The sequence below is a fragment of the Periophthalmus magnuspinnatus genome, chromosome 24, assembly GCF_009829125.3.
Source record: "Periophthalmus magnuspinnatus isolate fPerMag1 chromosome 24, fPerMag1.2.pri, whole genome shotgun sequence".
Taxonomy (NCBI): Eukaryota; Metazoa; Chordata; class Actinopteri; order Gobiiformes; family Gobiidae; genus Periophthalmus; species Periophthalmus magnuspinnatus.
The window spans coordinates 11,272,054-11,297,393 of record NC_047149.1 but is presented as its reverse complement, the minus strand read 5'-3'; the positions used below and the strand labels follow the sequence as shown (position 1 = coordinate 11,297,393).

Sequence of the window (25,340 nt, the reverse complement as noted above, 5' to 3'; positions counted from 1 at the left end):
ATTTTGTATGGATAGAGTATTTGTATATATAGTCAGAAAATTGTGTTGTCACATAATTATATATATATATAGATATATATTATATATATACGTACACACCCACAGCCTGTGATGACGTATGACGCACTCCTCAGCATTCTGCGCGGGAGCTTTGGATCAGGTCTCAACAAGACCACAAGGTAAATAATGTTATAAACGTTTTTATTAGCTTAGTAACATTCATAGTAATCATTTTCGTCATATCTCTATAAATACTCTGCACAGGCACACATATTCCTACATTTGTCGTTTGCTTTCCTCGTGTATATCTCTATCATCATGTTATTGAACTGGTCTGCTACTGTTAGCTAATGCTATGTTAGGTGTTGAAACATTGGAAGCAGTTAAACAACCGTGCAACGTTTGCCTTTTTGTCATCCTTCATCGGGATAAAACTCACTTTGTGTTTTTTATTCAAGTATTGCGTACGTGTGATGGACAACGCAATGCACGTTTTTTATGTTAAGTCGAAATGAAAACAGGAGAGTTGTGCTTTCATCTCTGAATAAAGAAGTCATACACTGTCATGGACACTGTGTTTTGAAGGTTCTATTCTCGTGAGGTATGGCTATGAGGAGTGACGCCCGAGGGGAGGCAGAGGTGGTGGAAGAGGAGGAGAACTTTGGCCCACAGCCTCTCGTCAGACTGGAGGTAAGTTCACACACAAACAGCCCACACGCACAGTCCTTCATGTCCGAAATGGAGCAAGTTTCCCAGTAATGGCTAAACTTGTTAATGAAATACGTCTTGATACCAGTGAAAGAGTCATGGTAAAGTAACTGCATTTGTCTCCCATTTTTTTTATTGGCATTAATCACTACAGTTTAAGGCACAATTACAGCATTGGTAAAGAATGTACAATAAATATTATGCACTGACATTCTTTATTGAATCCATTTATCTCAGCAATGTGGGATCAGTGCCAGTGACATCAAGAAACTAGAGGATGCAGGCTTCCACACCATTGAGGCCGTTGCTTATGCCCCAAAGAAAGAGCTGCTCAACATCAAGGGCATTAGCGAGGCCAAGGCTGACAAGATTCTAGTAAGAGAGGATGCATGTGATGAAAGAATGTGGATTTATTGTGATAAAATGTGTAGTTTATGTTAATGATTTAAAAATCCCTTTCAGACAGAAGCAGCTAAACTGGTGCCAATGGGTTTTACCACAGCTACCGAGTTCCACCAGCGACGAGCAGAGATCATTCAGATTTCCACTGGCTCCAAGGAGCTAGACAAGCTGCTACAAGGTTAGTTCAAGAGGGCATCTTGCAGGAACATATGACCAAGAGGAAAATTAATGCAGTGAAGCATTTGCTGATTTTTGTATTCAACGGACTATCAAGGCTTGTGATAGTCTGTTTACACCCTCACTGTAAAAACTAAATAATAATGGATATACATGTATTATTCTAAACATTTATCTGTATAACATCAGTGAAGTAAAAAGAACAGCAGCTGCCTTCTGACTTGCATTGGTCTTGCACATTTTTGATGAAAAGAGTATCTCATGCTGTGACGTTTTCACCCATAGGTGGCATTGAGACTGGCTCCATCACTGAGATGTTTGGGGAGTTTCGCACAGGCAAAACTCAGCTTTGTCACACTCTTGCTGTAACATGTCAGGTAGAAAATTTCTGTCAAACCATTATATATTGAAATATTTTTTATGTGAATGGAAGGAGTAAAGATTATCTGTGTGTTCTTAGCTACCTATTGACCAAGGCGGAGGAGAAGGTAAGGCCATGTACATCGACACTGAGGGTACCTTCAGACCAGAGAGGCTGCTTGCAGTTGCTGAGAGGTAGGTCAATATTCTGTATGGGAGATTGTCAAGTTACATTTTATTTGAAATCTGTTCTTGTTTTTATGATAAGGACCTTTTTTCTTTTGAGCAGGTATGGCCTGGTTGGCAGTGACGTTTTAGATAATGTGGCATATGCCCGAGCCTTTAACACGGACCACCAGACACAGCTGCTGTATCAGGCCTCTGCTATGATGGCAGAGTCAAGGTGAGTATCTGCCTTGATAAGGTTTTTACTTGGAGAAGGACTTGTGATGGTTTTACTGTTTATGTCATCATAAGATGGTCAAGTGTCCTGCTTTGATGTGCATGTCTCACCTGTGCTTCAGATATGCCCTGCTGATTGTGGACAGCGCCACTGCTCTGTATAGAACTGATTACTCTGGCCGTGGTGAGCTGTCGGCGAGACAGGGGCATTTGGGTCGCTTTTTGCGCATGCTGTTACGTTTAGCAGATGAGGTAAGCAATGACTCAATCTGTCAAATGAAAGCACTTGAGTGTTTTATTTTTATTTCATTTCAGTGTTTTTTTTTCAGTGTAACCTGTTTTGAATGCCCACACAATCCATGACATGACACTTATCTTTAAATGGGCAAGCATCTTAATATATTTCCATTCTTTGTTTTCCTTGTAAGCAGCAGTATCTTTTTTGATAGAGACGTACCATGTGTGTCCCTGATTAGCTAATCAGGTTATGTACATACAGTGGGTACGGAAAGTATTGAGACCCCCTTAAATTTTTCCTTTGTTATATTGCAGCCATTTGCTAAAATCATTTAAGTTAATTTTTTCCTCATTAATGTACACATTGCACCTCATTGACAGAGAAACACAAAATTGAAAATTTTGCAGATTTATTAAAAAAAGAAAAAGTAAAATATCACATGGGTGTTGTCCTTTTCTTCTGATTATCCTTGAGATGGTTCTACACCTTCATTGGAGTTAATCTATGTTTTGATTATACTGTTTGGACTTGATTACCACACACACCTGTCTATATAAGACCTTACAGCTCACAGTGCACATCAGAGCAAATGAGAATCATGAGGTCAAAGGCTGCCTGAAGAGCTCAGAGACAGAATTGTGGCAAGGCACAGATCTGAGCAAGGTTACAAAAAATTTCTGCTGCACTTAAGGTTCCTAAGAGCACAGAGGCCTTCATAATCCATAAATGGAAGACATTTGGGACGACCAGAACCCTTCCCAGAGTTGGCCATCCAGCCAAACTGAGCAATCGGGGGAGAAGAGCCTTGGTAAGAGAGGTAAAGAAGAACCTAAAGATCACTGTGGCTGAGCTCCAGAGATGCAGTCGGGAGGTGGGAGAAAGTTGTAGAAATTCAACCATCACTGCAGCCCTCCACCAGTCGGGGCTTTATGGGAGAGTGGCCCGACGGAAACCTCTCCTCAGTGCAAGACACATGAAAGCCCGCATGGAGTTTACAAAAAAAAACAAAAACATCTGAAGGACTCCAAGATGGTGAGCAATAAGTTTCTCTGGTCTGATGAGACCAAGATAGAACTTTTTGGCCCTAATTCTAAGCGGTATATTTGGAGAAAACCAGGCACTGCTCATCACCTGTCCAATACAGTCCTAACAGTGAAACATGGTGGTGGCAGCATCATGCTGTGGGGGAGTTTTTCAGCTGCAGGGACAAGACGACTAGTTGCAATTGAAGGAAAGATGAATGCGGCCAGGTACAGGGATATCCTGGACGAAAACCTTCTCCAGAGTGCCCAGGAACTCAGACTGGGCTGAGGTTTCACCTTCCAACAACATAATGACCCTAAGCACACAGTTAAAATAATGGAGTGGCTTCAGGACAACAACGTGACTGTTCTTGAATGGCCCAGCCAGAGCCCTGACTTAAACTAATTCAGCATCTCTGGAGAGACCTGAAAATGGCTGTCCACCATCATTCACCATGCTACGTGATGGAACTGGAGAGAATCTGCTAGGATGAATGGCAGAGGATCCTCAGATCCAGGTATGAAAAACTTGATGCATCATTCCCAAAAAGACTCATCGCTGTATTGGCTCAAAAGGGTGATTCTACTAAACACTGAGCAAAGGGTCTGAATAATTATGGCTGTGTGATATTTCAGTTTTTCTTTAATTCTGCAAAAATTTCAACAATTTTGTGTTTCTCTGTCAGTATGGGGGTGCTGTGTGTACAAAAATGAACTTAATTGATTTTAGGAAATGGCTGCAATATAACAAAGTATAACCATTGTATACGGAATAAAAAAATAAAGTATCAAACAAATGTAAATGGCAGTTCTGGCCAGAAGTCACATGGCCAGGGTCATTGATGCCAATATTATATGCAGGTAGTTCATGCCCCTCCCCCCACAGACTGTCAAATGTCTATTACCCTGTAGGCCTCTACATAAACAGTAAATTCCAACATCTACTGTGTAATGTTCATGAGCAAAAAGAGCATCTGGATCATGACAATGAATTTCTTGTATGTCTTTGTTCTAGTTTGGTGTTGCAGTGGTCATAACCAATCAGGTGGTTGCCCAAGTGGACGGTGCTGCCATGTTCTCTGCAGATCCCAAAAAACCCATTGGTGGAAATATTCTGGCTCATGCCTCCACCACTCGGTGAGCATTTTTTACTTTTCCATGGAAGGCAAAAATAGCTGGTGTGCAATTGTTACTTGTAATACAGTCTGATTAAACTGCATTATTCATCTAGGTCTCAGCATAACCATCATTTGCTAAATGTATTTAAATATTATTCCTCTTTTATAAAAGCACTCTTATGTATACTCGGGAGGCTCTACCCACCTTTTCATATGACTCAGGGCAGCAGAACTCTGAGGATCAGAGTCAACAAGTCACCTTACCTTATTCTGGAATTTAACCTGGTTTGGAGCAGGTTCCAGGGTTAGCTTTGAACATATTTTGACACACATTCAATTTAGCATTGTAATACAGGCCTCTGGTGATGTTTTTAGGAGTGAACAGTGGTTCTGAGATACATTGAGCTAATATTGACCCATCTCATATTTGCAGCCTTTATTTAAGGAAAGGACGTGGAGAGACCCGGATTTGTAAAATCTACGACTCCCCTTGTCTACCAGAGGCTGAAGCGATGTTCGCCATTAATGCAGATGGAGTGGGAGACGCTAAGGATTAAAAGTAAACCGAGATATTCTCTCTTGGCCCATTCTGTGACTAGTATGCGATGAATGCACAGTGGAGATGCTGAGAGCATCTGTCTTAAACAACAGCCACAAGTGCTGTCTGTGCTGTCCATTAATTTACACCTTTAATTTGTAACTGTTTCTGGTGTCGATATGTGTTTGTGTGAAGTCTATATATTAGAATTTGAACATAATGTATCATTGCATATAATATCCATAATCTAGCTAAAGAATTAATTTTCCTTTTAACAATTTTCCATTCAAATTGTCTCGAGTATCTAGACTCGCTGTCATCTTGCAGTAGCAGATGTGAAAAATGTCTCCAGACTTGATCTCATAGTTTATTTCTCTGTACAGTATGTTATAAATTACATGTTTTATCAATACAACAATCTTGTTAGTATGCTTTTATTTATGCAAGGAGAGTGATTTTGACTGGTCAGTGCAGAATTGGCTCACAATAAAGCAAGATTTACACAAAAGGTTACATAAGTGACCAGTGCTGATAAACGATCAGCATTTATCAATTTGACTTAATCTTGCTTTTCTTATCTTCCACATCTAAGACTATGCTTACATCAACAACAATATTGAAAACGATAAGACCTGGCATCAAAGAGTACAAAAACCCAAGGAATGCATTGCTTACAAATACAAGTCATTAAAGAAGTCTGATAGATTTGTGACAACAAACTTTCTGTACACAGTGACTGAAAACTTCAGTCCTTCATAGTTTTAGTGGGATTTGGGAAGTGAGATTCCAGAATTTTGGATGTCCCTTCATCCTGAAAAATATAAAAAGATCATAAACCATCCAAACTGATAATTTGCCACCTTAGTGACCCACCTGAAGGGTGGTGGGGAAGGTTTTCTTTGCCAGATCCATCCATTTTGAGGCCTCCGACACATTCCCCAGCTCCTGATGGCACTAGGAACACAAAGCCAGTCAGGATGGTAAATATACTCTGGGTGTGCAGACTAATAGCAGTTACCTTGGCTATGTAGAGTCTCACAGTCTTGGAGAATCCTGGACTCAGTTCCTCTGCCTGTTCAACAAGCACAGATATGAGGGCAGTATGATGAGCTTAGGAGCCATTAGCAACTCTCCCCATTCCAAACAGCTTCCCAAAGGGTTTTGGAATTGTACTTATTTCATATTTGATTCAACCTATTATTGTAAGTGATACTTATATTTGTACACAAAAAAGATGGTTAATGTTTTATAGGCATCAGCTGTACCACCTATACCAGACATGGGCATACTACAGCCCTTTGGTTTTATTAATCCGGCTGGCTAAATGTGACCAAATTATATTAAAATAGGTAAGGGTAAACCTTGTTCAAAATTTTTCTGCTGTGTTTATTTAAATCAAATTTGATAAATTAATTATGAATTTAATTAATGCATTTGGAAAACAATTTGTACAATGAGCCTTGCATATTCACACTTTGCTACATGTTACAGGCCAAATTTCTAATGTACTATAGACAATTATATATATCCTGGCCTGGCCCCCTGACCTATACCTATATAGATCTAAGGCTAGCCATTACTATTGTATTCACTCAACGTCTTAAGACCGCTAACAGGAGTTCCAGATTACAGGCCCAGAATATCACCACTTTCAAAAACACAGTGGGAGCAGCTTGCTATATCACCACTTTTCCACAGCTGCTCCAAGTGGGAGGAAATGTTTTGTTTTACTTTTATGTAGTAGCATTGTACTATAACCTTGCATGGCAAGATGAATTCTTGTAATATTTGAGTTCACAAACTAACGAGAATCTCAATTTAGAGTGACACATATCAGTCTGGCGTGAGCCAGGTTACTAGTACTATTGAACTGGAGGTGAAACAAGCATTTTTATTGGCTATGACTGAAAAAAATATTTGTAAGTCTCCATTTATGCCCACCTCTTATGAGGCTTCCATAGTGATACTTTTGGTATTTCTGCTACTAATATCACTGTTGAGCTTCTCTGACACCACTATAAGTTCAAGCATATAATGTATTTGAGTTGCAGTTGTTTTAAACTGGAATAATGGTGAGGAGCAGTGGATATTTGTGGATAATACAGAACCGCAGTACCTTCAGAAAGTTGTCAAGGGCCTGCTGCAGAGAAGAGCTGGGGGGGCTTTGATACAGGGCAGCCGCTGCCTTCTTTTCCAGCCAGTTCAATGTTGCAACCTGTTAGTCATTTGGTATAAAATGATTATAAGATAATTGTTCTTTGTAAAAAAAACAAAAAAAAACAACAACTCTTAATCACATTGTATGAATACATGTAGAATGCCTGACCTGATAGCACCACTTAGCGAGCAGGTAGAAGCAGACAGGGTCAGTGTTGGTGAGAGCCAGGGCCCGGTCCAGATGCTCCTGAGACACACCAATGTCATTGTCACACTATAGCTAATGGATTTACACTGAATCAGTGGGGGCTGAGTACCTTCATGATGCGACTGCTTTTTAGTTTGTTGTGCATGCTCCCATCGTCTGTTGTCACGTCTGCCAACATAGCAAACCTACCCACAAAACAGAACTATTCCAAATCTGTGTTCACAACAAGGATCTTAAGTTTCTCACCATTTATGGCAGTCTTTGTCCAGTCCATTCTTTTGTATAGCAAGCTCTGCCTCCTCCAGACCTGTACAAAAAGCCACTATGAATTTACAAACCAGCACAGTAGAAGCCCATATATTTCTAGTTATGGCCATTCTGATTGTGAATGAATCTCTGAATCTCTTGCCACCTCAAGAACTACTGAACCACTTTGAAACCAGGACTGAAACTAAGCACTGCCCATAACAGAATAGAACCATGTATTAGCCGGCCAGAATGGTATCTAATTGGAAACATGGGCATAATTGAAACAAGGTTACTAATCTGAAGCACATTCTGAATCATTTGCTTGTTAAAAAAAAAACAAAAATGCCTGTGTTGCACAGTGGGCTCAAACATAACATCTTTAGATTTTGTTTGCTTTATTATCTGTTATGTTTCAATTTCTTTTTCACAAATCAGCTTGACTTTTTATAAAAATAGATTATTCAAAGAGTGTTCAACTTATGTTTGTGCAATTATTTCATGACAGTTGTTTTTATTTTTTTTTAAACTCCTGCGTGGCACTCACCTTGCTGTGCCAAGGACCTTCTGCTCTGAGGGTCTCCTGTACACCAGTACATATCACTGTGGGCTCGAGCCAGACGCCAAACAAACTCACGATTGTCGTCATACTGAACACAAACATGCACATTCCTGTGAGAATTCTGCACTGCATGCAAATATTGATTGCTGGCACTTGACATAAAAATATTTTTTTTGTTTACATATTTACATTCACTCTCTGGCAGCTAGCCTGGTCCAGAGCAGGCATAAAGTGACAAACAAAAGGCGGCACTAGTTGGAAGAAGGCTCTGATAGAGACTTAAGCAAGTCTTCAGGATTGAATCAACTGTTCCCAAATCACATATTAGCACTGTAACCAACATATAATATATACTTTAAAATATTAACCGGTAAGTAGACTAGAAAAACCCATATAATAGCAAGACTGCTCACCTCTGCCCTATTGTCTTGCAGCAGCTTGTAGCCCTCCTCCTTTAGTCTTGAGTCTCCTGTGTGCAGAATGTCGCTCTGGGCCAATAGCAGAGCCAGCTCTCCACTAGGGGTTTCTGTCAGTAGCTGCAGGCCTCTCACACCTTCACCCCAGGTATCTTGTCCTACAGCACCTGTATCCCCATCCAGGTCCTCATCCTGAGAGTCATGCTGTTTCAGAGTGATGACAGTGGCACAACTCTGGTCCTCACCCTCTGACTCTGGGTCTGCACCCTGCTCAGGCTCCTCTCGATCAGTTTCCCGGTCTGTGTAGTCTGACTCAGCATTTGCTGTGGAGTACCTGTGAGTGGAGATAGTAGCGTATTCATCATATGGGTCTGGATTTTTCAGTCATAACATTTTTAAAGATCTATCTTAAAGATGTGATCTTATGTTAAATGGATATTTTCATCTTTTTTGTTCTAAATAATTAAAAATGAAATCCTTCATGAACTATAGGTCTGCGAGCTTCATTTTTCCGATAATTGTGCTGCAAATCAGCAATTTCAACTTCACACTCCCCACCATTTCCAGCAGCTGGAGTAGTCACAGAACCAGCACCCCAAAGTTATTTTTAAAAAGCAGAAAATGTAATTAGTAGCTCAAATTCTATTAACTTCATGGTAAATCCAAGATCTAGATGTACTTTTCCTTCTTCCAAGGGGGTGTTTTGTCATTTGCTAAAAAAAATGTAAGAGCATTGTACTACTATTGCAACTTAACAGAACATCATTGATTTATACCACACCCCCTGAGCTGCCCTCTGCTGTTCATACATACCCCCCCTCACTGGTCTCGTAGGTGCTGGTCAGGCCCTGACTGGCTGTGAAGTAAACAGAGCTGGAGGTGGTGGAGTCTGTGCGCTCTCGGGGAATGTAATGCCGACGGCGGCGAATGCGTTGGCTGTCCTCCACTCCCTTCCTGCAGACAGAAACAACGATCTACGGTAAGGAAGAAAGTGCTGCGTTACCATTAAGGAAATGAAAGGCAAAAATGTTTAATTCAGTCAATATTAATGCCAGCTGTGATGTGCAGCCATCTCACATTATACTAACTTAAAGCATATTAATAGGTTAGTACTAAAGCATAGATCTCACTTGACGTCCTGAATAATCTGCAAAGCGATGTCCTGGAGACCCCCCCTCAGCTCAGCCACCTCTGAGCGCAGGGAGGTGACACAGCTCAGGACCTGGTCCAACTGCTGCCGTAGCACCACCTGCTGGTCAGGAGACAAGCCCTGGACCACAGCCTCCACAGCAGCTAAGGCTTCCTGCTGCGCCTCCACCTCTGAAACGCACACACGCTGTGTTACACACATGTTTTCCATACAAGTGAGCTTTGTCATATTGATGGATTAGGTCAGTAGCTAAAACTTGGTAAATTCAAACTTTTAATCTGATGAGAATGATATTGACTAACAAATTGATTGGATGAGAGTGAATGAATGAGTAGAAGTGAATGGATAGGCTGTGGGCACTGAAAAGCTTCTAGCTACTTCTGTGTGAGTCTGCCTCAGGGCAGCTGTGGTAAATGTAAATAATAATAAGTGAATGTAAAGTGACTGACTAGGCCTATGACTCCTGAAAAAAAAAGAAAAATATGGGTTATTTTTATTATTATTGCTGTTATTAGTTAAGCATAAAATGCAGAAAAACAATTTTCCACACAGAAAAAGTAAAGTGTAGCTACTACCCTATTACCTTAAGGCCACAAATTACCTTGTCTCACAAATTAATTTAAAAATAGTAACTAAAAATATAAATAGGCCTGTTTACACCCAGCCTACAAAATTAAGAAAATTGACATATTTTTTTATACCCATAGTTAGAAAGATATTATGCGACGTTGTTGTTTTTTTCACATGGCAGTAGTAAGTGGTACCAGGCAGAGCTCACCCTGATCATCCAGAATGTTCCTCAGCATCACTGCCGCTCCATCACCACTTTCCATTGGTCGTGGGAGTGCAGTCTGAGCTGCCACAGCTAGCCTCGGAGATCTCCTCCTCACCTCCCGATAAATGATGAAGGCTATCACGCCCAAACCAGCTGTAGCTCCCACTAGGAGCCCTATCAGTCCATTTCTCCCGAGCGAAGAGTTCATGTCTTCAGCCACTGGACTCAGCCCGCGTATGTCACGCAGTTGCCACAACTGTCATGTCACCCACGTCCCATTCACCACAATCACGTCTTATTGTAGTGGCTGACAATGTGGCTGAAGAACAAAATCGTTTGTTTTGTCTCCAATGAAAAAGGCTCAGTGAATATAACAGCGTATCATTAGCTCCTGATGCTACCTAGAGCGGCTGTCAAACGACGACTTCCGGTGATCTTTTTCCTCAAACCGGAACATGTCGCAAAAACATCCGCTGCTTTATTGCAACCCTCAAACGTCCTGTGCAGTAGCATCACCGGAGTGTTATTTCACGGCATATTAGCGCATAATGGTTATTTTAATAGATTCATAATTGGCACACACACGACACGTAAATAGCAAAGGCATTCCCTCCATAGGCGCATGCGCGGCTCTCACACCGCGCGCGTGGTCAAATCCTCCGCCAACAAAGTGAGAAAAGGCTACGCTATCCTTTCAAAATAAAATGAATTACAAGGCGAAGAAAAAAAACCATTCCTGTTCAATCAACTGTTTTATCTTACTCATTTCTTGTGTGACTACAAATAAAAGTTTATCTCCATTACAAAAATCATTTAGCCTAGGCCAAATTGCAACAACACCACACCAACGCAATATTCATCACAGGCTACAAGAACATTTATGAACTAAATCAATAGCCTAATTTTGATCCAAATACACAAACTGCAGAATTCCCCAAAAGCTTATCCGCTAAAGAAAGACATAGCCTATTCAACAATAAACTGCAGCAATATTAATATAAAACAGAGTGAAACCTGTAGGCCTATGGCCCTGAGTCTACAGTGGGCAGTATACTCATATAAAGCCTTAAATGCAGGACTCACTCCAGTTTTTCAGACATCAAAACTACTCATCACTGGACTCTGATCTGCCAAATATGAGACTCATTCAGTTTTGTGATTATTTAAGTTGTTTACTTTTTTATTTCAGTAAAAATGGACAGACGTGGTGCTAAATTTAAATAATTAATTAAAGATTTATTGAAATAAACATTAATTAGGCAAACACAAGATATACATTTCGAAAAGGAATATGTATTATTAGGTCAACATTACTTATTATCACTAGGTATGACTTTATTACCATATACACGCTTTAATTTGGTTTTAATAGTTAAAATAGGACTGGGTTGTTAAAAACTAGAAAAGAACAAAACAACAAAAAAATAAAAAAATAAAATAACCAGCTGAGGCCTCTGGACGCCAGGGGTACTACACCATACTCACCACAGAGGACACAGCACAGGACACAGCAAATGAATGCTGTCTGACTGGTCCTTCGACACATGGACCTACAAGCACATTCCAGTTCAGCCTGATCTCTCACTGTTTTGTTGCCAAAGAATTTCAGTTCAAGGTAGAAAAGTACAAGTTCTAAATCTGAATGCAGGTCTATTTGTAGGCCATGGCCCCATGTCCATAATAATTAGGCTTGGTCTATGTGTGGATTGAAAGCCATTTAGGCCTATAGATACATCCTTTTGGTATAAGGATATGTCAGAATCACAGGAAGTGTTTTATTGCCATTGTTAGTGAACAAAATTCACAAACTAAGAACTTGCTTCAGCGTTATGGTGCAACATAAAACAATGAATAATCTATGGTCCAAAAGGCTTTATAAAAATGTTAATTTACGTATAAGATGCAAGTGGCAGATGAGAGTTTTGAGTGTTCATCCTTGCACTGTGCTTCATGGTGCACAATAGCTACTTCTCATAAGAAAGTTTAATGATACTCTGGAACGATCCAGGCAAAACATCTTCTTGGAGACTAGCAGGTGGTCTACCCTTCCATCATAAAGTGACACAGTGCAGTGACACGCCCCCTAAAGTTCGTGTCTCCGCCCCTGGGATCTGATAAGCGGCAGTGCCACAGCGGCCCCTCAGTTATCCTGGTGCTCAGGAGCCTCGACTAGATGAAAGATGGCGGAAGGAGGCGGTGGGACTGCGCAGCGTAATGTCCACTTTTTAATTTAACGGTACCGCTGTCGTACGAGCGCGTGGGCTCGTTTTAAGAGTCCGACAAAGTTTTTTGGCAATGAACCACAGCTGAAATCGACAATGAGCCGACGCTTTGAAGGTGAGACAAGTGCATTGGAGCCGCTCAACTATGAGGTCCTCCTGCACAGCCTACGACACACGTGAAACGCCTTTTATATTCAGACTCTCCTTCTTTGTACCGGATTTCTGTACTTTGAATGAAATGTGATCGGGATTCCTGACGATCAAGCAGGAGTGTATAAAATTCTTAAAATGTTTCTCCCTCATAGTTGTGGTTGTGTTTCAGGCGTGTGGACCCAGTCCAGTGAACCCTCCTCGCAGTTACCCGCTGATCACGTCCTGTTTTCTGGAGCTGTCTTATTCCCCGGTACGGCCTTCTCCAGCAGTTTGGTTGTATAATTTAAGTGTAACCCTGTTGAGGTTGATGCAAGTACAAAGTAGATTGATATCGCATGAACAATGTTCTTAATAGTTTGTGTGAACGTGGGAGTCGTGATCTACAGTAATTGCTTTACACAAACGAACTCCAGCATAAAGGAGAGTAATGTTGAGGCATACAGAGTATGAATTTTACATTAATTTATGTAATCGTGGTGCTATAACTTTATCTGTAATTCTTCATCAGGGGCTTTCGATCAGCTGGGCTGTCCTCTGGTTGTATTCCCAGTAGATGGACAGACTCGACTCTCTACAGCACTCAGTAAGCCAGAGGTAGTGGACTTCATCAACTATTGCCTTTCACAGCACAAGTAAGTGCCTGGTGGTATAGTAGTGCTTTTACTGTTTCCAGATGTCCTGCACGTTAAATGTGTTTGTTTGCTCACAGTAAAACACAGAAGAGTAGTTTGGTGTCAGTCGTGGCAGATCTCCGAGAAGCATCTGCTTCTTCCACGCGGTTCATTGCTGAGACGCTGCTTTTGCTTGAGGTAGTGTGGACACTTCGATTTGAGTGTTTTATGTCAATGGTCATGACAGACTTGTGTATAGAAAGTGCTGCTACTTTGAAATGTATGCATTTTTTGATAATAACATAAATGCATGAGTGAACTGTGTAGGCATTTGAAATGTAGACATAGATTTCAAACAGCAGTTTCATTTGTGTTTGGGAAAAATGCTGATGGTGTGGTTTGAGTGGATTGTAGAGGTGGGTGTGGGGACCATCTGATTCCAGTGGCTTACTGTGTTTGCCAAAGGGAAGGTTTCTGTACGCACACTGCAGAATGTGTCTTCTCCTTGTGCTGTACAGTGCACAATTGTGCGTTTCCCCTGAAGTGAAATATTTTCTTGCATAACCATTTCATTAAATGCATTGTTCATTTCATAAAATGGTGTGACTGTGTTCAGAATGGTTAAGAGAGGAGGGAAGGGGGGGGGGGGGGGTCATGAGAATTGCCACTCAGATGATTTATTTGTTGAAAACGCATAACTGCCATGTATTAGGATCTTCTTATTAGGTTCAAAAACTACTTTGTAAACTTGTGAGAACTAGTAAACAACAACTTTATTGATGAAACGGTAGATTGAACAGATAACTCACTCCTTGCATTTATATAGATATTAGAGCTCTACTACCAAGAAAAGGATTCCTTTTTATAAAAATAAACCAAACTGACCGGAAGTGGTAGATGGATCAGTGAGTAATGAAAAACTTTGGCTATTATATTAAAGTATACAATTATAATTGCGTTTATATTACTGTAGCAACTTAATGTCAAACCTTTGATGTGATTAAAAATGTAATGTTTTTATTTTCAACGCTCATATTAAATGTTTGTAGTATTTCATAAATATTCCGATATTTCACAACCTATTATATTCTTGTTCCAGCAACAGAAGAGAACAGTTCACAGTGCATATATAATTCAGCCAAAGAGAAAAGATGTGCTACGGCTGTTAGGCAAACTGTGGAGCCTCCCCAAATTATTGCCCAATACTTTTAAGGTAAATTCAATCAATGAAAATGTCATGCAAACTCCTATTGAATTGTAAAGATTATTTTGTGATTTCCAGAAAGTTCTTCTCAAAGATGTCTTTGAACTTTCAAACTACATTGACAGAAGTCAGCTGATGGCTTCACTGGGAGGATACCTTGTGTACTGTCACCAGAGCTGGGCAGTCTTCATCAAGGTTACTTTTCATTTTGTTGTCCTTATGATGCCCTGACCGAAATCCTAACCTCAAGGAACAAAAAAATTATAAACACCCAGGATTGACAACCCATTCATGCTTGGCTTGGTTATAGTTAAGATATTGAGAAAATGCATAAAAAATCTAAGTTATTATGAGACAAAAAGGCAAGTGGTAGACTCAAGTTCATGTAATTTGTGCTGTTTTGAGTGTTTGGTCATAAGACTGCTCTGTGTACTAGATGCACAACCACAGACTGAGCCTAGTCTGTGCTTAGCCTCTTCTCTTCCTACGTTGCTTTGGCACAGTACCATACACATCCCCTTCCTGTGTAAATTGAGAGCCATTTTCACTGTTCCTCTGTCTCCTTTGTCCACTCAGCTCATGTATGCACTCACTCAAAAGGGTGCATTTGTGATTGTTGTATCATTTGTTTCCTTGGTGAGGCTTGTGCAAGTGCTGACCTTATTAGCGAGTGAAAAGGGCCCTTCTGTCTGTGAGATTATACATTCGGTCACTAGTTCACGCTGCCACTACTCATTAACATACTATGGCTTCACAGAGCTGTTGGCCTGCGACATTGTAAACGTACATCTTCAAAAGAATTTCCACATGCAGTCCACGCATACCATTGTGAGAGATAAAGAACATGTTGCTCTCAGATTAGATTGTTGCTTTAATCAGTTGTAAAGATGAAAAAAATATGATGCAGCATAGTTCCCTGATTTTCTTTCAGTCAGACTGTGGTTAAATTTTTTTTTTGACATCAAACCAATCCAGAAATGTATATCGTCATCTCTCAACTCCTATAACCTTTGTTTGTTGACTGTATGAATAATGTTTATTTTGGTATCTGATTTGTATTCAGATAAGTACAGATGTCAAAACACATCAGTGTTTCAATACTCAGACAATTGAATTGTTCTTATAAACTACTGTATTACATTTAAGACCTTAGTGGAGGCAACGTATTACCAATGCCACTGTATAAACTGTACTTCATCACTGTCCACCACTTGTCATCATGTGTCATCTAGTCCATATACCCAAGTAAATGTGTCAAATCAGTGCAAATCCAGCTGGAGGTTGGTGGTTCCGACCTGCCTACCTTTCCACTATTGCTTGGAATTTCTATTTGATCTTAACTGCATTCATTTTGTTCTAATCTAGACTCGCCAAACCAGCTTTGGTGTACTAACTGCTGGTTTTATTCTTGGTTATGCAGGAGATGGACGTATTTGAGGAGCACTTTGTGTCAGTTGTGAAGCAGTTGCCAGGGTGTCTCTCCTCTCTCCAGACCTTGTCCACACTGCCTCTGCCCAACTCTCTTCCTGAGCTCCAGCTCTTCTGCTCCTCCAATGAAACCCACTTTCAACAGCTCCAGAGGTCTGACTCCTTTGACTTGATCATCCTCCCATGTTTTTTAGTTTTTTAAACCATAGGAAGATATTACGTTTTTCTCAATCTTTCTGTGCATATTTGCCCTATAAAAGGGGGATGTGCCATTGTCCCTTAAGTAGGACTGCAGTCATAAATAAAAGTGGAATACATTGATGTTTAATAATTCATTTCACAAAAAAATTTAAAGAATCTGACTGTGTGATCCTTTGTGTACAGGGACCTGGGCCTTGATGACCTACTCAGACACTGCAAACTTCTGATGGAGAAACTAAGATCGCCTGATCTTGACCCTCACTTTCAGGCCATGGCAGGCACTGCACTTTTCACCCTACACTTCTCCAGCATGCTGCAATACCACCACAGGTACAGACAAGGGTCAACACATGCCCTTAGTGCATTTTATGGTCTTATCTCATAGGCCTAGTCCTTTCTTGGTTTTGTTGACCTGACAGCTCTCTTGGCTTTTGCGCTTCCATTGTTCTGATATCACCGCATTAGTAATGACAGCATAGGGCAATGTGAGATGGACAAGATATCTAGATGAATATTTGAAATCACAGTATGTATAGTAAAAAAAAAAACATGACCCAAGTAAGTTATTAAGATAATCTGCTTGAAACTCATGTTTCCAGTGTTATTTCTGCTAATTGGAAAATGTTGGGTCATCATGAACCTTTTTAGTTAATGGTTGCATGTTTTAATGATTTTATAGCTCTGAAAATTTCCTCCAGTGAAAAGAATTGTACCTCATTGAGAAACGGTCCCTGTTTATAATATACTTTAGGCTGCTAGAGAAAAAAGGCCATTTGTTTTATAAAAAGTTAAAATGTCTTTGACATTTTAAAACTTAAGCAAAACTTAAGTCTAAAGAGGCTTTCATGGGTTTATCAACATGGATTCACTATTAGAATAATATAGATATGACAAGCCTCTATGAATCAATTTTCTTCCTATATCTATAAGACAAGTTTACACGGTTAACCCTTTCCATGCCAAAGAGAGGGATGGGACTGTACCTTCATTACAAATTATAATTGTTGATTTTTCATATTTACTACTGCCTAGGCTTAAAGTATTATTTTTAAAAAAACATATGGAATATTGTCTCCCATGTCTTTTTGTATAACCAATAATACAGAATGTAAAATGTCTTACTCTGCCTCTGACAGGATCTCTACGGCGGTGCAGAAAGTGGAGCTCTTGTGGCAGGAGGTTTTTTCCAAAGCTCGACTCCAGTTACATGTGTTACAGATGAGAGAAGCTGCTCTGCAGGTAATATCCTGGATGCCATGATATGTAAATTGTGTGTGTGCTTTTTAAGTTGTTTAGAGACCTTCATATTGTGAATCACCCTGTCAGATTACAGAGCAGATTGAGAGCCTTCTCCAGCGCAAGCTCCAGCCGTACAATATCCAGATGGCAAGAGATGGAACTGAGGCTGAGCGGCTGACCTCAGAGTTCCACTCCTCAGTGTACACTCCAGCCATGGTACTGTCCAGAGCAGACTCCCATTAGAAAGATTTAATAATGCAGAATAATAATAATATTATAGAATAGCAAAACAATAAACTATCTTGCTCCCAAGTAAACTAAAGCTGAACTATTTGATTTTCTTGCTTGTCTGCATAATTACTTGAGTGTAAATATAGTATCTTGAACAAAGTCAATTTTGTTGTTTTGTTGCAGTCTTTGGTGGTTGCTGCTGAGGAGGTGGTGTGCACATTAACAGAGCAGCTGTGTGATGCGCTTAGCAAAGAGCGCTGGCTGCTCGACCTGTACAGGCTCAAGGACAAACTTCACTCAACGGTGCATTTGACTTTGCAGACTTTACAGGCTGTGTCCAAATACCATCTATTCTACAACAAGGTGGGTCACTCCATGGAATTTTCAGTATTCAAAGTTTTATATAGTGGTCTTCTTTTATGTAAGCTAGTCTTAAAAAAATATTTGGAGCACTGTTGGACATGTTGTTTGGACCTTTCAGGCTCAGAGCTGGTATAAGTTGGTTCTGTCAGAGAACTTCTTACAGAAGCTACTTTCCGAAGTGGACCGACCAAGGAGAAGCTGGGGTACGCTCCCCACCTGGAGGAAAAGGCTCTTTGCTTTCCTGAAAAACAGTCCCCCTCCAGACATGGAGGAACTGGTTCATCTGGCCCATCTTTCTCAAGTCATCCCTGATAAACAACTTCAGCAGGAGGGCAGGCAATTGTCTCATCGGTAATTTATGTACAAAGTGTATACAAATTATATTTGCAAACCTACTTGCATTACCTAGTACATTACTTTTCTATTTATATACATTATTTTATGGTTAAGAGGTGAATTATATTCAATTCATTTTCAAAATGCTTCATTATTTCAGTTGCTCTCTGGCATCTATTATTCACATTCACAACAACTGCGTTTTCAGGTGTGTGACCTTGAGACGGATGATCATGTCGTCTGAGCCACTGGCAGTAGCTGAACTCCAAGTGACTCTGCAGTGGCAGTATGAGTTCCTACAGAGTTCACTGGTCAAACAGAGAGAACACTCCTCCCCCACTGACACCCTGCCCGCCCTGCACACACAGGAGGTTAATCCCAGAGTGGCACCCCATACAGCCAATCGAGTGGACCTCCTCAGACATGGCACAACTGAAGGGAAACCGTCATCTCACAGTTCATTTGACTCAGGATTTGAAGGAGCTGGAAGCAGCATGTTAGAAGGACATACTTTGGCTCCGGACTTTGTAAAACAGACAATGAACCAGCCCCAGATCCAGGAGGAGACCATGTCTAACCTCTCAGATTCTGGCGGGTTTGGATCACTTGGAAACTTATCTAGGCCCACTGTCCGCATTGCTCCTAACGAAACCGTAAATTCCCTTGACTTTGAAATAAAAGTTAAACGGTCAGCTGCATATCCCACCAACCCTTGGCTGAGTTTACCAGGCGATGACTTGGAGAACTCCTACACTGTGACCATCACATCAAAGCCATCACTAGAGCATAGAGATGCTTACTTTAGCTCCAATAGCCAAAAGAACAAAGAACTCTGTCCTGTTACTCCTGCGGCCTCTCTCACTGCCTGGGCACTACACACACAGAGCAGTCTAGAGGACTGTGAGCTGAGCCCCATGACACATGTCCTGTCCAGTACGGTCACAGAGCCCAATGACCAGGCCACAGAGGGGTCTTCCATGCTCTGGGACTCCTACGACCTCCATGAACAATACCTGGATGTAACAGAGGGGTAATAATTAAACTACAGTTCATTCTTAGATCATTTTAAAGCAGTGAATTTACTGAAGTATTCCATGTACCCCCCCTTCAGTGTGAGTGCTCCTTATTTGAAGGATTGGGACAAAAAGGAGGAGGATAACCTGACTGAGGTGGAGAGAACCCTTGAGCGGACTGACAAGATCCTAGCAGTGAGTCTGAGTGGGAAAATTCTGAGAGGTTGGTGGATTTGTGAACTGAACACTTGTTTTTATAGGAGGAGGAGAGTGTCTTGGCGCAAGAGGTTCAGCTGGATGTTCTGCTGCAGACTGAAGTTGGGCCGCATCCCTGGGTGGCCTGGAACAATCAGGTAGAACTCTCATTCTTCCTATATAAGCATTTTTCTGTCCCTCATACACAGTTAGTATTGAAACAATTCCAACTGTGTATCCTGTAGTATGTTGGATAACAGTTGACTTTAGTGGCAAATATGTATATTTTTATGTCAACCTCCCAAGGGACCCATTTTACTGTCATGGTTATGTTGGTTTAGATCTGCCATTATCAATTTTTTAAAATGTTTATTGTAAAAGTGCATGTGAACTAGTTTTGTTGTCATTGCAGATGTCCTTGGATGAACTGTCAAAAGGCAATGTTGTGGTACTTAACCAGTTTGGTGTTGAATCCCAGTTTGATACAGACTTTGGAGCAAGTCCACAGCCTGGAGACTGGAGAGCCAAACCAGATCTACTCACAGAGCTCAAAGATGTCTATGCTTTGGACAAGAAGATTTTGGAGGAGAATTTAAAAATCCATCAACTCAGGCAAGAGGATCGTCCAGGGGAAGTGGCGCAGAGGAGCTCTGACATGCTCAATGTGCAGAATATCAGGATGCAGCTCACAACAGAAAAACTAGAGCAGAAAGCTCCAGAGAAAACGTCTGTGAGAAATTGTCAAGTGAAGAAATGCAAAGAGCAAGCTACCAGAGTCATCAGATGCTCCATAATGTCCAGAACAGAGAGTGAAGAAGACCGAATCCTCTATAATGAGCTACTGTCGGGGCAAAGCAGCCCAGAGGGGTCACACTCAAAAGACGAGCCTAGCCAGTCTTGCTCTTCGGATCCACCCCAGGCTAAGGAAACTGACACAAAATTACAAGATGATGCCACCCATCCTCCCAATCAATCCCCTGTCACTGTTAACATAGTAGTCTCATCCAGAAACCCAGCTCAGCCCCCTTCTGCCTCTCTGCCCACTGTGCAATCTGGAGTGACACCCAGATCAGAACAGGGAATTGAAAGAGGGTCATTATGTTCCCAGCCCATACCCAAGCCCAGAAAAAAAGCTCCGTCTCTAAAAAATCCGACAAAGCAACACAGCACTCATTGCTCTAAAGATGGAAGTGTGCCCCCTGTGGATACTATGGATGCATATGCATTCTCTATGAATACTGAGGAAGTGACTACTACACCTATTGTTGACAAATTAAACTTGGAGGGCACATCTCCAATCCCAGTGTCATCAGAAGTTCTCCTAACTGAGAACAGCGAGGACAAAGGAGGTGCATCTGCTGAGGGCGGAGGAGAGGTGCTCGCAGAGGACACCGAGGGTGGCGGAGGGGTGCTCGCAGAGGACACCGAGGGTGGCGGAGGGGTGCTCGCAGAGGACACCGAGGGTGGCGGAGGGGTGCTCGCAGAGGACACCGAGGGTGGCGGAGGGGTGCTCGCAGAGGACACCGAGGGTGGCGGAGGGGTGCTCGCAGAGGACACCGACGGTGGTGGACCGGTGCCCGTTGAGGACACCGAGCCGGGAGGCAGTAGACCAACTGAGGACACTGGGGACAGTGGAGCGCCTGCTGAGGACACCGAGCCGGGAGGCAGTAGACCAACTGAGGACACTGGGGACAGTGGAGCGCCTGCTGAGGACACTGGGGACAGTGGAGCGCCTGCTGAGGACACTGGGGACAGTGGAGCGCCTGCTGAGGACACTGGGGACAGTGGAGCGCCTGCTGAGGACACTGGGGACAGTGGAGCGCCTGCTGAGGACACTGGGGACAGTGGAGCGCCTGCTGAGGACACTGGGGACAGTGGAGCGCCTGCTGAGGACACTGGGGACAGTGGAGCGCCTGCTGAGGACACTGGGGACAGTGGAGCGCCTGCTGAGGACACTGGGGACAGTGGAGCGCCTGCTGAGGACACTGGGGACAGTGGAGCGCCTGCTGAGGACACTAGAGACATGGGTGAACCTCTGTCCCTGGGTCTAAATGTAAAGCTGCACACTAATAACAACAATAATAAGAGGCTACAGTCTGAGAGCAGAAAAGGAGAGGCACACTCCCAGGTATGACATGAAAAACCTTTTAAAAGAAAAGAGATCGGTGATGTGCGCAAACTGTCCAATTTTCATCATTTATGTTGATGTAATTTTATTTCTTACAACTTCAGACTGAAGACTTCGACACAGTGGCAGCCAGTTCACATGATCTTGGGACGGTCTTGGGCCCTGCTGGTACTCCTCTGTACAACAACGGAAAAATGGAAGATGTGGAGTGGTCAGAAGGCACAAAGATGTCTGTCCCCATGATTCAAAACCAGTTCAGCATCACTACTCTGGTATTGTACTGCACATTTGTGACATTGTGGTAATATTTAAATTCTACCATTGCTTTCACTATGAAGACATTAAAACCAAAGTTGTGCATGGTCTAAATCAGTTTACAGCTAGCACGCAAAAGTCAGTCTCTCGACCTATAAGTAATGTGTGGGGATATGTGCCTGATGTCCTTATAAGTGGCTGTTGATATTCCAAAAATGGCAGTAATCATTACTGGAGCCTCCTGGTCCAATAATGATTATGGTTGACTTATGATTTCAGCCTTCTGACCTTGGCACCTCCATCGTCCTGGACACAGGATCTGGTTTGATGAAAGCTGGATTTGCAGATGAAGCCCTTCCACGTGTGTTATTTCCAACAATAATTGGTGTGCCAAAGTATGAGGTACAAACTAGCCTAAGAAAACCTCTTTTAATATTTGTTATTGTTGTAAACTTGTATATGGTTTCTCCAACAGGAGATCATGAATGGCAGCTCAGAAAAGGATACATATGTGGGACAGGATGCCCAGCATATGAGGGGAGTACTGGTCCTGAGACATCCCATCAAACACGGAGTCATCCGCAACTGGGACGACATGGAGAGGGTGTGGCTCAGACTGGTTGATCCATTTAATATTCAGTGTTTTATTTTCTGTTTAGGTGACTGATTTATATTATGGGTTTTAAGATAAGTAGTTCAGAGTGCATAGCAGAAGGCACACTTCCCTTAGTTTAGACTTTGGTTTAAACATAAATTAGTAAAACATTCTTTGACAAGAATTGTAATATTTTTTTTGCCAGATTTGGCAGCATACATTTGATCTCTTGCGTGTGGATCCAGGGGAGCACCCTGTCCTGCTGACTGAGCCTCCCATGAACCCCCTGGAGAACAGACAACGTACAATGGAGATTATGTTTGAGTACTTCGGAGTTCCCTACAGTTATGTTGCGATGCAGGCAGTGCTGGCACTATATGCTGCAGGCAGGACAACAGGTGAGGGGCAGAGGAACTTCCTGTGAGAGCATGGAGGGTTTAGGACTGAATTGTAGTGTTTGTATATTATTAATAGTCTATTTATAAAGCGTAGCAGAATATATTGTCTCATGTTGCTGTGTGCTGCAGGTATGGTGCTGGACTCTGGGGATGGAGTAACCCACAGCGTCCCAGTGTATGAAGGGTATGTTCTGCCTCATGCTGTGCAGCGCTTCCCTCTGGCTGGAGCAGATGTTACTGCACACCTCACAAAGGTACACATTTACCTTACCTGTTTTGAGCTTTGTGCATCACTGTAGCCAGTGACTGACTGTCCTTGTTGGTCATCAGCTGCTGCAGGAGCAGGGCGTGTGCATGCGGACCACAGCAGAGCAGGAGATAGTTCGTGAAATGAAGGAGAAGTGCTGCTGTGTGGCTCTCAATTACGAAGCGGAGCTCCATGAGGGGGGGTCCTGTGGGGAGGCAAGCTACACGATGCCAGATGGAAAGATTGTGACACTGGGCTCAGAGCGAATACGGTGACTGATACTTTAGACTCACTGTTGGCTTAGAAACAAGGGCTCTGATGCATTCTGCTCCTTAAAATAAAGGAGATCGGTTGACATTAAACTGTACTTATAATTCTGGTTGTCTGTCATTCCTCAGAGCTCCAGAGATCATGTTCAAACCTGAGCTTATTGGCCGGGATCACTATGGCCTTCATGAGAGCATGTACAAGTCTATCCTGAAGAGTGACTTGGACCTGCGACGGGACTTCCTGGGAAACATTCTTTTGTCAGGTATGTGCTGCCTCAGACCACCAGCCCCCCCCCCCCCCCCTTTGTAGGGAGACAGTGGCACCATGGTACAACCTACTGAGATTGGCATACTAATGTATGGTGGTATAATTTTATAGTATAGTTGTTAGTTCATAATTTTTTGTGCAAGACACTTCACCCACTTTGTCTGTGTTTGAATGTGGTTTGTGAGTGACCTTTTACTTATGCTGTGAAGGAGGGAACACTCTTCTCTCTGGCCTCCCTGAGCGACTAGAGGCCGAGCTAAGTGCCCTGGTGCCCTGTGAGCCACGCTCCTCTGTGCGGGTCTACTGCCCCTCTGACAGGGACTTCTCCGTGTGGTGTGGAGGGACAGTCCTGGCCAACCTGCCAACCTTCTGTGGGCTGTGGATCAGCCAGAGTGAGTATGAGGAATATGGGCCACAGATCGTCCACAGGAAGTGTTTCTGAGCTGGACCCATAAAGTCAAGCATTTCCAAATGTGGTGCCCAGCCCGGGAATATGTATATATGTGAATATTTAAATTATTTGTCCACAGCTGTTGTTGTCTGAAGTGTCCCTGTATGTCTGGTCCTGTTACTTTTTATGTCATAAATGTACATTTTCTATTTCTGTTATGGGAGATTGGTTGAATCTGGCCCTTAAGTGAATTGTGCCAAGACCTTTTTTAAAAAAGGCTAATTGAAAATCACAAATAAAACATCTAAAGCATAAATAATAAGCTAATATAACCTAATATGAAGGATAATGAATTGGGTCTTCCAAACCCCTGTTGTATGTGGATCTGGTGAGGGCTGATTGAACAGTGCTGCTGTGCAGTACATTGGACTTTTTGTAATGCATTGTTCAAGGGTTTTAATTTTTTTTTTTTCCTAAATGTCTCTGAACTGCCACTCCACTTGAAACCTGAAGGCAGTCTACAACTATCTGGGTCAGTTGTGTAAAATAACGAATGCATAAGGTGATACTGGAGGTTACTGAATGTGGGTACATTTTCAGTCAACAGCTGTGAGTGCTGCTGCTGCTCATCGGCCTAATTTATAATGAAGGTTTGAGTGTAGTGTGTGTGGTTTTTAATAATCTGTTTTGAAATTATCAATTTGTAAACTATCTATAAATGATGAGGCATGATGATACAGAGTAGTATTTAACAGTTCAGTTGCTGTCAAAGTTTTGAACTGAAAGTTCTTCCTCCCTGTGTTCTCATTGACACTGTATATATGTACATATTATTCAATATGTTGTAAATATTGATTGATGCATGCTTTTGTCATTTGCTGAATTGTATTGCTTTTGTTGGTGTTTATCCTTTTGTAAATGTAGAAACACAGGGTTGACAAATATTGTCATGTGACCTTTGACCTACAGTGTTGAGCCTTGCCTGCCCTTGGACCTCAGATGCAAATGTACTGTACCAGTCAGTTTTTGTTTTTTTTTTAAATCTGTTTTTATAATAAATATAATTTACACCACAACATCTATTTTTTTTATTTTTTCCCAGAATACTGAAATG

At 41.9% G+C, this 25,340-nt stretch overlaps 4 protein-coding genes across 4 annotated transcripts; 3 read left to right on the top strand and 1 right to left on the bottom strand.

Moving 5' to 3' along the window:
- The first annotated feature begins 101 nt into the window (after positions 1-101).
- On the top strand, positions 102-5,476 carry rad51 (RAD51 recombinase). Its single transcript, XM_033990814.2, has 10 exons — positions 102-179; positions 586-690; positions 946-1,083; positions 1,171-1,288; positions 1,573-1,664; positions 1,748-1,842; positions 1,937-2,050; positions 2,172-2,301; positions 4,325-4,446; positions 4,861-5,476. The coding sequence occupies exons 2-10, from the start codon at positions 604-606 to the stop codon at positions 4,982-4,984; spliced, it is 1,020 nt and encodes a 339-aa protein (XP_033846705.1). The 5' UTR covers positions 102-179; positions 586-603; the 3' UTR covers positions 4,985-5,476.
- A 226-nt stretch (positions 5,477-5,702) lies between these two features.
- rmdn3 (regulator of microtubule dynamics 3) lies at positions 5,703-11,048 on the bottom strand. Its single transcript, XM_033991264.2, has 12 exons — positions 10,483-11,048; positions 9,685-9,874; positions 9,368-9,508; positions 8,552-8,888; positions 8,124-8,226; positions 7,577-7,637; positions 7,440-7,515; positions 7,292-7,369; positions 7,082-7,180; positions 5,984-6,037; positions 5,839-5,919; positions 5,703-5,776 (listed from the first exon to the last, which is right to left on the bottom strand). Exons 1-12 carry the CDS (start codon positions 10,685-10,687, stop codon positions 5,711-5,713), a joined length of 1,491 nt encoding a protein of 496 aa, XP_033847155.1. The 5' UTR covers positions 10,688-11,048; the 3' UTR covers positions 5,703-5,710.
- A 1,601-nt stretch (positions 11,049-12,649) lies between these two features.
- On the top strand, positions 12,650-21,694 carry si:ch211-241j12.4 (uncharacterized). Its single transcript, XM_055232401.1, has 17 exons — positions 12,650-12,816; positions 13,024-13,104; positions 13,363-13,486; positions 13,564-13,663; positions 14,565-14,678; positions 14,748-14,864; positions 16,090-16,250; positions 16,482-16,628; positions 17,435-17,537; positions 17,625-17,753; positions 17,952-18,131; positions 18,250-18,482; positions 18,676-19,497; positions 19,579-19,675; positions 19,741-19,833; positions 20,088-21,639; positions 21,687-21,694. The coding sequence occupies exons 1-17, from the start codon at positions 12,798-12,800 to the stop codon at positions 21,692-21,694; spliced, it is 4,080 nt and encodes a 1,359-aa protein (XP_055088376.1). The 5' UTR covers positions 12,650-12,797.
- si:ch211-241j12.3 (uncharacterized protein LOC566552 homolog) lies at positions 21,189-25,289 on the top strand. Its single transcript, XM_033991265.2, has 9 exons — positions 21,189-21,803; positions 21,908-22,075; positions 22,338-22,460; positions 22,534-22,662; positions 22,859-23,051; positions 23,181-23,305; positions 23,382-23,569; positions 23,697-23,830; positions 24,045-25,289. The coding sequence occupies exons 1-9, from the start codon at positions 21,699-21,701 to the stop codon at positions 24,275-24,277; spliced, it is 1,398 nt and encodes a 465-aa protein (XP_033847156.2). The 5' UTR covers positions 21,189-21,698; the 3' UTR covers positions 24,278-25,289.
- The last annotated feature ends 51 nt before the right edge of the window (positions 25,290-25,340 follow it).